The 13,498-nt window shown below is 40.6% G+C and overlaps 1 protein-coding gene across 7 annotated transcripts in view; it reads left to right on the top strand.

Annotated features, from left to right (window-relative positions):
- Positions 1–13,498, top strand: part of TAOK3 (TAO kinase 3) — a 1,246,906-nt gene that overhangs the window by 1,051,362 nt on the left and 182,046 nt on the right. For all 7 annotated transcript variants that reach the window (XM_085636070.1, XM_085636074.1, XM_085636076.1 and 4 more), the window contains one exon: positions 8,307–8,543. In XM_085636070.1, coding sequence (XP_085492196.1) covers positions 8,307–8,543 — 237 coding nt within the window. The remainder of the gene's footprint in view (positions 1–8,306; positions 8,544–13,498) is intronic.

Raw genomic sequence — 13,498 nt, 5'->3', positions numbered from 1 at the left:
TTGTCTCTAAAGTAGGGCACAAGTCGAGGGTTTACTGGGTGAACGCCGTCTACACTGCCAAGAAGTCAGGTCCTACAGAAATATGCAATCCCGGTATAATTTTCAGAAACGGGACACATTCAGCAGCGCCTGCTCGTTGAGCAACGTGCAGGCAGTGAGGGGGCTTATCAGATTCCAGTTGAGCCCATAACAAAGAGCAAAAATTTAAGGGCCATCAGGCCTCCTTTTGTTGGAGTATCCTGACCTAAATGTAATGGAGGGGAAACAAAGGCACACAGATTATCACTTTACAGGTACTTACGCATGATTTTCAATTGCGTCAGTGCATGTAGAGAAGACATATGCATGCACTGCAAGAATGTCAGATGTTTTGGCCTGTTCCAGTATTTACACAAATGACTATTTAAATACCAGTATTTTGTTTGTTTTATTTCTTGTATAGCGCGATTCGCCACAATGCAGAGTGTCAGCTTGCTTTACATCACACGTACACATCGATGAATCACATGGGTGTAAATCAATGAACAGGATGTGTTACATAAGAGAGTGAGGACTGGAAGGTGTAGGAGACAGCCATATATGTCTTTCATAACTCACTGTGCTATAGTAGAAGGATTACAATTTATGAACTGCAAGTAACAAAAGGATGTCTGTGTTAAAACCAGTAACCCATTTACATAAAATAAAAATCTGTCATCTGCATGTTATAAGATATGCTCTGCAGGAGACCTATATTAACCCTCTGATACTTTGATTCAACTTTGGGCTTTGAGAAAACACAGATCTTTCCAGTAAATATTGTATTGTATTGTATTGTATATGTATTTATATAGCACTTACTACCCCTGACGAGGCATAAAATCTCTTTTTGGTGAGTAGCAAACTACTCCGCAACCCAAAAAAGGATTAGTGGTGCAATAGTATAGTAAAATTTGAGTTAATTTGAGCGATGGGCATGTGAGTCCGTTAGTTGGATTGAAAAGGTCAATTGGGGGTTACAAGGAGGGTAGAAGAGGGAAGAGTCTAGAAAGTGTTTATTGGGAGATCATAGTAGTAAAATGAGGTTTGGGATGAGTATAAGCAGAGGTGGAGGAGAGAATAATCTCTAGAAATTAATTGGGGAGATCATCGTAGCAAATTGAGTTTTGGGATGAGTCAAAAGAAGGATAGGTGAGGGAAGAAATTAGAAGGGCTGTTTGGCAGATCATAGTATTGAAATGAGGTTTGGGTGTGATCCAAGGAGGAACAGAGGAGGCTGAGTCTAGAAAGGGTTATTTTGTAGTAGAACAAGTAGAGTAGTAGAATAAAGTTTGAGATAAGTCGGAGAGTGGAGATAGAGGATATATTAAGAGAGTTATAGGGTGAAAGATACTTATGTATTTATTTTATTACAGTCGGAGTAAAGTAATAAATATACACATACATACATATATATTATTATACATATTTATATCCAGAAATACACATATCTAGATGCATATATATATAATCAAATTAAATGTTTATATGCACAGGGATGTGCTGTACATTTGTGTTTGAGTATGGTGGTTATGTAGGAAAGAGCCAGCTCTTGAGTAGTCTTCTGAAGATAAGGCAGGTGTTTGTGGATCTTATTTTTCAGGGTAATGATTTCCATTGTTTGACTGCTTGAACAGAAAAAAGATGTTCTACCTATGATTTTTTTCTTGTATATTGGGATTTTGTATCCATTAAGAGCGGCTAAAAAGGTTCTCACCCCACCACAGCAGCAATCCTAAATCCAGATTAATAATGCATTTAAAAAAAGGAAAAATGTTTGTACAAATTACGTTCTATTTTAGGTGAGGGAGAAACTCTTGTTCTGCCTCTACAGATTTAACATTGTTCTTTAAAAACATATAACAACAATAAATAAATAAAAGATGGCGGCACTGAAGTAACAATGCAGGCCAAACAAAAAGAACAAGATCCTGGATCCCAAAGTTACACGTGTTACAACCTTTCCCCGGTTTCCCAGAAGAGGATCTTTTTGCTGTTGGCTCATTTAACAGGAGCAAATTCATTCAAAATAATGTCAACAAACAGCGAAGATCATGATCCAAATTCCAAGATGGGATACCGCTGGGCCACCTTGGGCCACCAAGATAAAGTTACCACCACCAACTTTTTCTTCAGTGTACAATACGTGAGATCTCTTGAATAAACTAATAGTGCTAGCAGTACCCTTTAAATAATGTTTAAATTGTGAGGGAGAAAGGGAGGTCAAAACCTCTTCTTGCAGCTCAAGATAGCTCAGAACTAAAGTAAATTCTTGGAAAAAGGAATATTTACTCTGGTCTGAGCCAAATAAATATTTCATAATTCAGGAAGAGCCTCATGGAATCTTTTTCACTGTTCTTAAGCTGATACAACACTGCAAACAACGGCATGTCCATGTTATCTTAGAATCATTCCTACAACTCACGCCCAATATGTGTGAGGTCTTAAAATCTGAGGTCACTTATGGCGATGACAATTCCTGTGAGGTAATGGGCTGTAATGCTAGTATTGATGATGCCATGTGCAATGTCGCACACCGTGATGCCTCGTACTGTGGTATCACATGCCATGATATAGCTTGCATACTGCCTAACTTGGTTAGTTCCCTCATTTCTTCTTCTTCTTTTTTTTTTTTTTTTTTGAACTTGTGCCCTACTCAAAGAAAATCCATTGTGTTCTCCTGTGTCTGTCTAAATGTATTTTCACTAAGAGTAATGGCATCTCCTGTCTAATAATGTTATTAAATAATGTAGAATGTCTTATGTTACTGGTAAATGTGTAATGTGCATGTCGTATCTAACTCTGAAACGTCCCCAATACTATTTCTTAGGCTGTTATACAATATAGAGGTGTAGCTATTATTCTTAAGTAGAATCATGTGGCCCATGTTAGTTCAAATAGTATTATAATTGTTGATTATTGCCTAAATGTCTTAGCTGTCTGCAGAATCAGTAAATTTGCTGAGTAAGCATTTGCAGATACCTTGTACTACTACAAGTGCAAAGCACTTCATTGGAACCGATGTCAATGGATGCATAACATTTTTTTCCTTTTTCGGCTAATAATTTGTTTTTGAGTGATGTTGCCCACTCTTGAAAGTTTTAATTAGAACTCCCTGATCAGTTTCTACTTGTGAATTGTGTGTCATTTTCAACTGTTCAATCCACGCCTCCTCCTAGCATATCATTTGCCGGTATCTGTATGTTTCATGGTATGCCTTTGTCAAATCTTCTGGGTTATTTGGGCATCTTGATGAGTGTGTCTTCTTGTTTCACGACCACCACTTTGTCTCGTGGATGTCTATAGAACAATCAAAGAAAGCTCAAAGTGATTTTTCTATTTTAAGCTTTGATCGATTGATATGTGGGTTGATGCCTTTTGAATTCTTCTTTGCAAGTGCAGTGAATTCCAACTAATGTGCTCAACATTTCATGATGGATGATCTACTACAATGGTCACCTGAGAGATTGTATGAAAAGGGGCATTTATTTAGCAAATTCTAGGGTGTCCATCAGTACCCTCACTATGAAAGCGCCCAGATGTTTCGAATGTCATTAACTGTTGATCTATTTTTGCAACGGTCTCATTGTAGCCTGACATATGAAAGCAATTTGCTGCATGATGCCATCCTTCTTTAAAATTGCATGACTTATCTCACTTTAAAAAAACTGTTAGGCAGCTAATTTTTATCTGAATTGTTGTTTTACTCCCTTTCGTGGAGCACCCTACATGTTGTATTTATATTTGGACTTCTTCCTAGAATGTATGTTGTTGCGTGAGAGGGACAACATTTGAGTAGTTTGGTTTGTGACCTTACAACATATTTGAAAATAATTTAACTTGACCTACACGTTTTTTGGGCAAACAGAAGAACTAAAAGGATAATGGTTTCTTGTGTCAGTGATTTTTTCTTTATGAACTTTGCTGGAAGAACGTTTGCTTTCCTCTCATGTGCTTTTGTAGTTGATAGGTGAAGAAAAGGGAGTCTTATCAAACTGTTCTGCTTGGCTGAGGTGCCAGCTTTGTTGTGAATTTTGCTGCTCGAAACGTGCGCCTTTGAGACATTGGGTGTTGCCATCACGTAGACTTAAATAAGCCATTAGTCTTAGCATTTATTTGTGATGTTTGTCTCTTGCCATAGAGTACATTTCCAATATCTGGTTTGATGTTGTAAAGCCTCCACTGACTTAGGCATTACAGTCTATTTTTTGAATTTCCAAAGTGCCTTATCTGAGCATTGGTAAAACAAATATTTTTTGTCAAAAGCTATGTTTAGCACCTGTTCCATTACTTGTGTTGTTAAACCAGACACTCGTAGCCTAAACATCAACTTTGTTGAAAGAAGTCGACTGGCAGTAGATACAGCTTCTAACTAGGCCTTAAGTCAAATGTTAAAAATAAAATTGCCATCTTCCAAAGGAGTGGTAATCAGCCTTTCGCCTGTGTTATTCTGCACCTGTGGCCCACTGTTGCATTACATAGCACAACAATATTGTAGAACTTTATAGTTACCAGCATATAGCAAAACGTACTTTAAACATATTCCATCACTTCGGTTGCTTTGCCTTTCTGATAAAGGGTCAGACGTAAATAGTAGAACTGAGGTTGACAGGGCTTTTTCTATTTGACCTATCACCGAATATGTCTCACCACGTCCCATTGTGTCTTGTGAGACCAATTTCTAATTGTAAAGTTCCACTCTCCCTGCAACTGCATGATCACTGGTTGGTTGCAGAAGGGCTGTGCAAGCGGTTTTTGTAGTGGAGTACATACTGCTCTTATACCGCTCTTACTATTTAGTCTGTATCTACAATCTGATGCCGGTGGTAAAAAGTTCCTCAAAGTAAAAACATCTTTCTATGGGAGATATCAGTACACTGAGGAATCATTGTTGAAATTTAGAAACCGTTTCATTGGTTCTAAAGCTGGTGTTTTCCTACATGTGATTTTGAAGCCAATAAAGCAGTTAGATTTTGGCTTGTGTGTAATTTTTGTTCAAGGTCAGTTTAGGTTCTTTGAGGTTGATAGAGGCAGTTTGTCATAACGCCAAGAGGCAGATGACTTTGTTATGGCATGGAGACCTTGTATTGTCTCTTTATTTGTTGACTGAATTATGCCCCTTACTCTAATGAATGTACAGTATTTTCAGGGCACACATCTTGAAACTGGTTTGGTGTGTTCAGGTGGAAGACGTATATTGTACAAGATATTTAGACTTATCTCCGAGTACCTAATATATTCAAGTAGCTAATCCAGCTTCAACAGAATGCATTGTTGTGGCCTGTTGGAAAGAGGGGGGGGGGGGGGGGAAGTTAAATAACATGTTTAGATAATTCAGTCATGAATGATCTCTGACTGCCGGGACCCAACTCCACAGACCACGGCACCCGCTGGAGCCCAGAGCACACACTATGCAGCTGCCGAGTCTGAATGCAGCCTGGGTGGCGCATTTGCTGAGGGAATCATTTGTTGCAGCAAGGAAGACTCTGAGGACTCGGGAGGCGGGCAGCCTGGCTGTAAACAAAATTGCAGCGACTTGCCTTGCAATTTAAGTAAGTTACTAGTGTCAGTCTCAGACAGTGCGCCTCTGGAGAGTGTTAATATTCTGAATCAAAATTATAACAGCGCTTAGCACAAGGTGCATCAGCTGCCTACCCTGTGTTAACCTGAAGTTCTGCAGTGACACGTCACATTCTCTGGCCACTAGTTTTCACAAGCCATGCGACATACTTGAAATAATACAGCGCCCCGGCTCACTCAGCTGCCGCCCCGGCTATGGGCGTGTCTCTCAGTCTCTCTTGCACCCCAATCAACGCACTGTGCTGTTTCAAGCTGTGGTGGCTGTTAATCCACGAGTTTTAGTGTGTTCATTTTGCTTGCAAGAAAGTGTCACTCATAGTTGTTGAAATGTCACTCATAATTACACTGAAATTATGAAAATGTCACACATAGCAATCTGAAACATTGGCAGCTATGTAGACGGCCAAATTTATACTGTTGATTACTCTGATCTGCAATTACCACAAACATTGCCTTCAACAAGCACAAATGCATGCAGTTGCCCATACCTTGCAAATGTATACAGCTTGTATTTATAAGTTTATAACTGGTCAGATAGGCAAATGTGAAACATTTTTTTTTTTAGCTCTCCGATTCTGTAATGGGACCACGATTAATTTGGTGTTCGGACCTATTTTTTGTCTCATTCTGCCTATGCAAACAAAGGCTTTAACTGACCTCCACCTGTTAGGCGACAGGGGGTTGACACAGCGGCGAGGGATGGAGTGAGAGAGAACTCTAGTTATGCGTTTTTGAAGCACAAGTGCGTGGTCTGGCAGTGATCAGTCCGAGTTGGGGTGTAACGTAGGCCCCTTCAGGCCCCGTGGCGCAGGGGGGCTTCCTAACTCTCCAGGTTACCCTAACTCTTCAGGGGGTTCCAAACACCTCAGGGAGCCCCCCATTCAACCCAAGGACAATGTATATCTGAGAGATATGTGAGGCTCGGTACCCCACATCACATTCTGTGGGGGAAGGGGGGCATTTGGGATACTTGATACTTTTTGAGCACGTCTTCATTGGGATACGACAGGGAGATCAGTCCGCTTGTCCTGAAAGAAGTAGAAACACAGATCTTTGCTGCATTGTTGATCCTTGAAGGCAGAGAAGATCAAGGTGGGAAGGTGTGTTTGATGGGAAAACGTGGAAACAGTATTTTTGCGTGGGGCCACTGTCTCATTTGGATTTCATCCATCCAGTCAGTGTTGGCTCACAGTGACCCGCATTCCCTGCTTAAAATTAAAAAAAGATGGCCAAACAAACGCATGTGTTGTCTTTGCACCCATTATTATTGTCAGTTGTACTAATGGAATAAAAAAGTGATCCTTCTGATAAATGAAAAAGGTATACATACCCTTTCAGAGTTGTGCCAGAAATTGAAACGTTATTTAGTAATTTGTAGTAGTATATGTATTGGAACACTAAAAAAAAAATCAAAATATTTCTTTCTTTTCTTTGCTTTTTGCTTGAGATTCTAAAAAGAAAAACAATTTCGGGTAAGACTGTGTCAAGTGCTTTCAGTTTTAAGACAAAAGCAGGTTTCAGGAAAATAGGAGGTAACACAGTTGTGCATCTTCTCCTGTTTTCATCTAAAGAGAAGCATTTTCAGAATACATAAGAATTAGGACTGGTGCAATTATTATAGACTTGTTGCATTGCATTGTAGGCCTCTCATTTCCACAGCGGTCGCACTAATTATTGCTTGTCTATGGAATGCCAGTGCAGTGCTTGCATTGTTGTAAACGTTTAGGCATGTGCTGGCAGGGTTGTAGTTGTATTACAGACTGTCAGTAGTAATGTAGTAAAATGAGGATCAACAATCTTTTAACAACAGGATTTTGCAAGGCCTTACGAAATAAGACCGGATTAAACACTCGAAAAGACACAGGAATCAGGCACCCTTTTCAGAAGAAAGGAAGCGCTTAGCGTTTTTGAGCTACAGCACAGGAGGATGCAACAGCATAGGAAAGATGTATAGTATAGGGAAAAACACGTGAAAGGGAAATGTAAGATGCTAGTATGTTATATGGAGCATAAAAGGAGTACAGTCCCATTTCTTCTCACCCGAAAAACTGGCATTAATTGACACATGTACCACAGCATCTGCTTTGGAAGTGCGTTGTTGGCAGTCTTAAATTAGAAATAAAAGGCTTCAAAGGACTGTATCTGTTGAAGATATAGGAAATGTTTAGTTTTCTTTGTGAAATTACTAAAGACCATGATGTGTTTTAGGATATGCCGAGTCCAAGAAATGTCAAAAAGTAAAATCTGTGTATGGTAACATGGAATATCTTATAATGTTTTGGTTATCCACCAGTACAAGGTCAGACAAGATGAGGGCATAAAAGAAAATAGTGCTAATTCTAGACACACTCTCCTTGGCAAGATTCAACTTGAGTTTATAAATAACTTTTTTATTGATGGCCCTAGTCAAAAGTAACAAACTAATTAGGAGAAGTGCATGGTTGTTGAAAGTGATGAGTTTGAGTGATTTATGAAATGGTATTTCAACATTTTATTCTTTAGGCTGAAGGAAAATTTGATTCTAGTGTTTTATCTAGCATCAGAAGGTGCTATTGTGCATAGTGTAACTGGAATTGGGACAAGAGTACAAATTCTGTTTGGCATCAGTTGGTCTTTATTGTTGGGGTGGAGGTCATTCTATTGAATTTGGAGGTTCGAAAGGGCAAACGTTTATTACCAGTCAATAACATTATGATCTTTGTAACCAGGTTACAAGGCAGATCCATGAGCATGAGCAGGAAAACGAGCTGCGGGAACAGATGTCAGGATACAAGCGGATGCGGCGGCAGCACCAGAAGCAGCTGATCGCTCTAGAAAACAAGCTTAAGGCAGAGATGGACGAGCACCGCCTGAAGCTGCAAAAAGAAGTGGAAACCCACTCTAACAACTCATCCATCGAGCTGGAGAAGCTGGCCAAGAAGCACATGGCATCAACTGAACGGGAGGTAAGTGAGCGCTGGCATCCAGTTCCATGTTTCTACTTTGTTTCATTCAGTTATTAGAAACTAAGAATTGTAGGGGTAACGGTTGAGAGTATAATTCAGAAGTATTGTCCAAGGAGATTTTAAATGTTGGTCATATAACCGCTAGACATTTTTTTAACTTAATTGTGTGGATTTTATGGCTGCAAAAATTGCTTTTTTGTATATTTCATTATAGATTAAACTATCAGTGGAGTACTTGGATTGCTATTGAGCATCAGTGCTTCTGAATCGTGACAGTTTTTTTTGTAACAAACTTTATTGAGCCATTGTTCCGTGCACATTACAATATAACAAATATTACTGGCATTTTTCATTTTATTTTAGGTGTAATATGGACTCATCTGTTTCCATAAGAAAATATGCAAATTTCAACCCTTATATCCCTCAGTTCCACCTTGCGGAAATAATAACGCTATGAATGTAGCATGCAGTGTCATATGTGCATTTCGAACATCCCCAAGTTATCTTGGCTGGGATTTATACTATTATTCCCAAACTAAATTAAACTTAATCTACCCCCCTCCCTACCCCTTCCTGGTCTGTCCGCGTGTCTCCATCGATTCCGTGCTATCTCCGTAAGACTCATGAATTCCAACCTATACCGTCCGTATTCCATGGGTCTTCCTCCCTCCGCTCCCCCATTGTCGCTGTCTGCATAGTAAATGTCTGATAGATTCAAGAAAGTGGGATATCCAATTGTGAAAGGTCTTCTAACATAATGTCCCAGTCCATAGAGATGGGACATTTCCTCAACCCCCTCGCCTCCTCTCGTTGAAGTGCCACGCTTTCCGCGCTACCCCACCTGATTACCTCCTCTTTCCATACATGCAGCGGGGGGCTCCTTGGTGACTTCCATCTTTTTGTGATTGCTCTGATCGGTAATATAAGTGCTAGAACTAGGAACCGTAAGTGGACCCTCTGGGCCTTGGTGCGCTGGCGTAGACCCAGGAGGCCCTCCAATATGTTATCAGTCATCGTGAGATGTGTAATCTCTCCCAGAATGCTACGAATATTTCCCCAATATTCTCTAAGGCATCCGCAGGTCCACAACATATGAGCAAAACCCGCCTCCTCCTCCCTGCACCTTGGGCAGTAGCTCTGGGCTTCCGGGAACATACAATGTATCTGCTTTGGGGTCAGGTACGCCCTATGAAGGACCATATATTGTATAAACTTGAGCTTGGCATTTCGGGAGACCCTTATGGGGTGTTCCAAAATGCTTTCCCATGCCTTGTCTGTAATTACCACATCTGCAGCGTCTGCCCATTTCTCACGGAGGTCTGTAAGGCAAATGGAGGCCTGTGATCGGATGCAGGTATATAACCACTTCACTAGGTGTCCACCCCTTCCCATATAATAAAGCAGATGGACCAGGTCATGTTGTGGAGGCTCGCAATGCTGGGGTGCCCATGTCATCTTGATGTATTGTGCCGTCGTTGCATGTAGCAAGTAAAGGCGATCGGGAGCCCCCGTGTTCCTTACAAATGTGTTATGATCTAGGAGCATACCGTCTCCGAAGAATGAACCCACCTCCGCTACTCCCTCATCCGTCCATTCTTGTATCCTAGCCATTGTGAGCCTAATGCCCATAACCGGCAGCCCCAGTAGCGGGCTATTGGGGGTATAGGGGGGGGCGTGGTCCTGAATCGTGACAGTTATGCAAGTTGCGTCTCGTCGGCGCCCCGTCCTTCCGCTTCCACCTCCCTTAGCCTCTCTCTTCCGCCTGGTCCGAGCGCCGTAGCCAGGCATGACGATGCGCCAAGCATCAGTGCTTCTGAATTGTGACAGTTATGCAAATTGCAATGCCCTTTCTTTCATTTATTTAATATGTCAATTAATGGTAAGTGATATAGTTTACATGTGTGTAATGTGCATGCCTAGTTATTCAGTGGTTCGTGGCACAAACCGGGCCTATAACTACCTTATTTCTAACGGATACAAAGGCTTTGTAAATGGTGGCTTCCCCTCGATGATAGTTTGAATGCAAACCGTAATTTTTATATCATTGTGGTTTTTTTTTAGGAGTCCCAGCATTGTGAGGTAGATGACATAATACCAAGTGTTCTGAAGGTCCATGATATAGGGTGTCACTAGAGCAATTTATGCACGATTTCTCACTGTGATGTTGGGATCAACATGCTGTCTTGTTGTTCATGTGTGTATTCAATGTCTTGGGCTAACAGTAACTGGGATCAGGCTTATCACCTTCAAGTGCAGATAAAGCATATCTGCTACACTGCTATGCGTAGTCGGTTACACGTGGATGGGCAAGTTGGTGCACATAGTGTGTAGCAATCTGCGAGATGTAGTTCCTTGATAGATACTAGAAGGGTTTTGAATAGGTTTCCCATCTGACTGTGCAACAAGGGCACATCTTTTTCAGCCTATACATTCCTATAACAAATATATACTGGGATCTGTAGCACTGGTCGCTTCAGTGGTCTTACATTGCTGAATATAAGGATTTGAAAAAGGAAAGCCAGGTTTGGGAAACAAACATGCAACAGGGTTCAGCACTCGAGTAACTGAGACCGCAGAGACGAGGTTACGGGCTACCACGCCGTTGAGATACTGTATATTATGGAACGGGAGATTTAAAGAAGCTATTTCTTGAGTATTTGACTTATCCACGACTGCGACCTGAAAAAAAGCTAGAGATTTGAGTTTATTTGGGTATTGAACATTGTCGAATGAAGGTTTACATTTGCCTTCATCCAGATAAAGGCTTTTATTCCTGAACTGAGGAAACCCTATCAATTATTTGTTTGCCCTGAAGAAGTCTCCCTGTAGGAGACGAAATGCGTTGGCTATGGCTTTCTCATGCTATCAAGGCTGTGAAATTCTATGCCTGTGAAAAAACCAAATAAAGAAAGGAATTCGTTTGAAAATCAGTCTTACGTCTTTGACATTCCTTTAAATACAACGGACTCTTTATTAATAGTGCTGAACCCTGTTGCATGTATGTTTTTGATAGGACTTGTTCCTGATTGAGGAGCTCAGAGGGAAGTGTTCCTCGGTTCTTTGCACTATAGAAGCACACGTTAACAACACTATTCATTTGTCAGGTGCAGTAATACAGCCTTCACCCTCTTCTTATTTGTTTAAAAACCAGGTTTGGGCAAGGTTGTGTCCCATGACACGGACTGTTAGGCAAGGACTTCGTAGAGAAAATGGTTAGAGAGTTAAGAGTCTGCACCGTGTCAAAAGCATTCTGGTTTTAGCCTCAGATGCACTGATAAATGTAGATGTAGAGGTCTTGGGTCCCGAGCATTAAGTTCATGCAGACTGGCAACATTCATGTTTCAGAATGAGACCTCTTGCCGAGCTCTGGATGGTAGCTCAGTGCCAGAGCAAGTAAGGGTGTAGGTAGTCAAAATAGCTGCAAACTGATTTTGGCAATTCTTCTAAGGTCACAAAAATTAATTTGCATATTATTTCAACCAAAGGTTTTCTGGCAGCTATGTTATTAGTTTCCCATCATCAGTGAACTTGGTAAACTCTTCCCCAGTGTCAACCACTCATCCCTTTCCCTTGTGGAGATTGATCTCCCCCTGGGTTATTCCTATTGCAAATGGTGAAAAGTGCTTATAGTCCTCCTACATCAGCAGTAATGAATTGGCTTAATGATAAAGGTCAGTTGACACTGCTAGTGCAGGCTCAATGTGGAAACATACAATCATAGTACTTGAGGAATTGCAGTGTCTGGTAACATATCACAGTATCAGGAGGTCCTGGTTCACTAAGGTATTCTTCAGCTCGCAGATAACAGCTCGAAGACAGGCGACAGTCCTACAAAAGGAGAGCTCATCAACGTCATTCAATCCCTCTCCAAGTGCCCTCAGTAATGTGCATGAGCACCCAGGTACATGCTCTTAGCACCTCCTGTTTCTGAAATGCTCCTAGCAGAAGAATTAATCATTTACAATTGTCTTTTCTGGTACATAATTGTTTGTTTAACTCAAGTTATCTAGTCAGTACGACCATTCTTGGGCATGATTCTTCTCACTTCACCCACTTGCATACTTGAACCCATTTCTGACGACGTATCCCATTCTTCAATTTCACACATTTTGATGTTATGATGATAATGCAGCTGGATATGAAGGGGCACATCTCCCATTTTGTGAACTATCTTGTGCTAATTTGGAACAGATTGTTTAGTCAACCACACCCACATTATGGCATCAGCAACATGTATGCTATTAAAATGGTTTTGAGCTTTTATTGGCCTTTTCCATAACAATATATATAAAACTTAAAAAAAGATATGAACACACACGTACACTAAATGTATACAGAGGATAGCGTTTTAGTATTAAAAAAATTTAAAAAGTCGAACATAAAATGCAATTTCTAAAAGATGTATCTTCTTGCAGGTGCATCACTGTGTAGTATTTCTAGACAACCTGCTAGGTGGTGTTGCTGCAGTGCAGGTTATAGATGCGAGAGACTTCATCCTTGTATCTGGCATTTCAGGTCCATAAATTCGCCACTAGTGCTTCTGACAGTCCTATCTGTTTTTCTACGTCCCACTGGCATTTCCCAGGCCAATGCTTAAATATTTTTCAACCTGTTGTGTTCGTTTTTTTTGTAATTAAATTTTTCTTGTTTACCAAATCATCAGGTTCCAGTCCCAGCCGACAAATGCAGATCATATTGAGCTTCAGATGCTCATTTGTCTTGTAAATGGTATCTACAAGTCAAGCGTGACACTGGTTCTTGTAGGCTGTGGGCCTTGGCGCTGCCAAAGGCAACAAGCATTTACAATTCAATAGGTCTCGCATTTGCGAGAGTTTAAGCTATTGCCATTGTAAATGACAATTCCTTTTATTTATCTGTTTTGATAATTAACACACAAATAAAAGGCAGTGTCATTTACAATGCCAATAGCTCAAACGCTTGTAAATTCCAGACCT

Source organism: Triturus cristatus, chromosome 11 (genome assembly GCF_964204655.1).
Source record: "Triturus cristatus chromosome 11, aTriCri1.1, whole genome shotgun sequence".
Classification (NCBI taxonomy): domain Eukaryota; kingdom Metazoa; phylum Chordata; class Amphibia; order Caudata; family Salamandridae; genus Triturus; species Triturus cristatus.
This window is presented reverse-complemented; position numbering and strand designations above follow the sequence as displayed.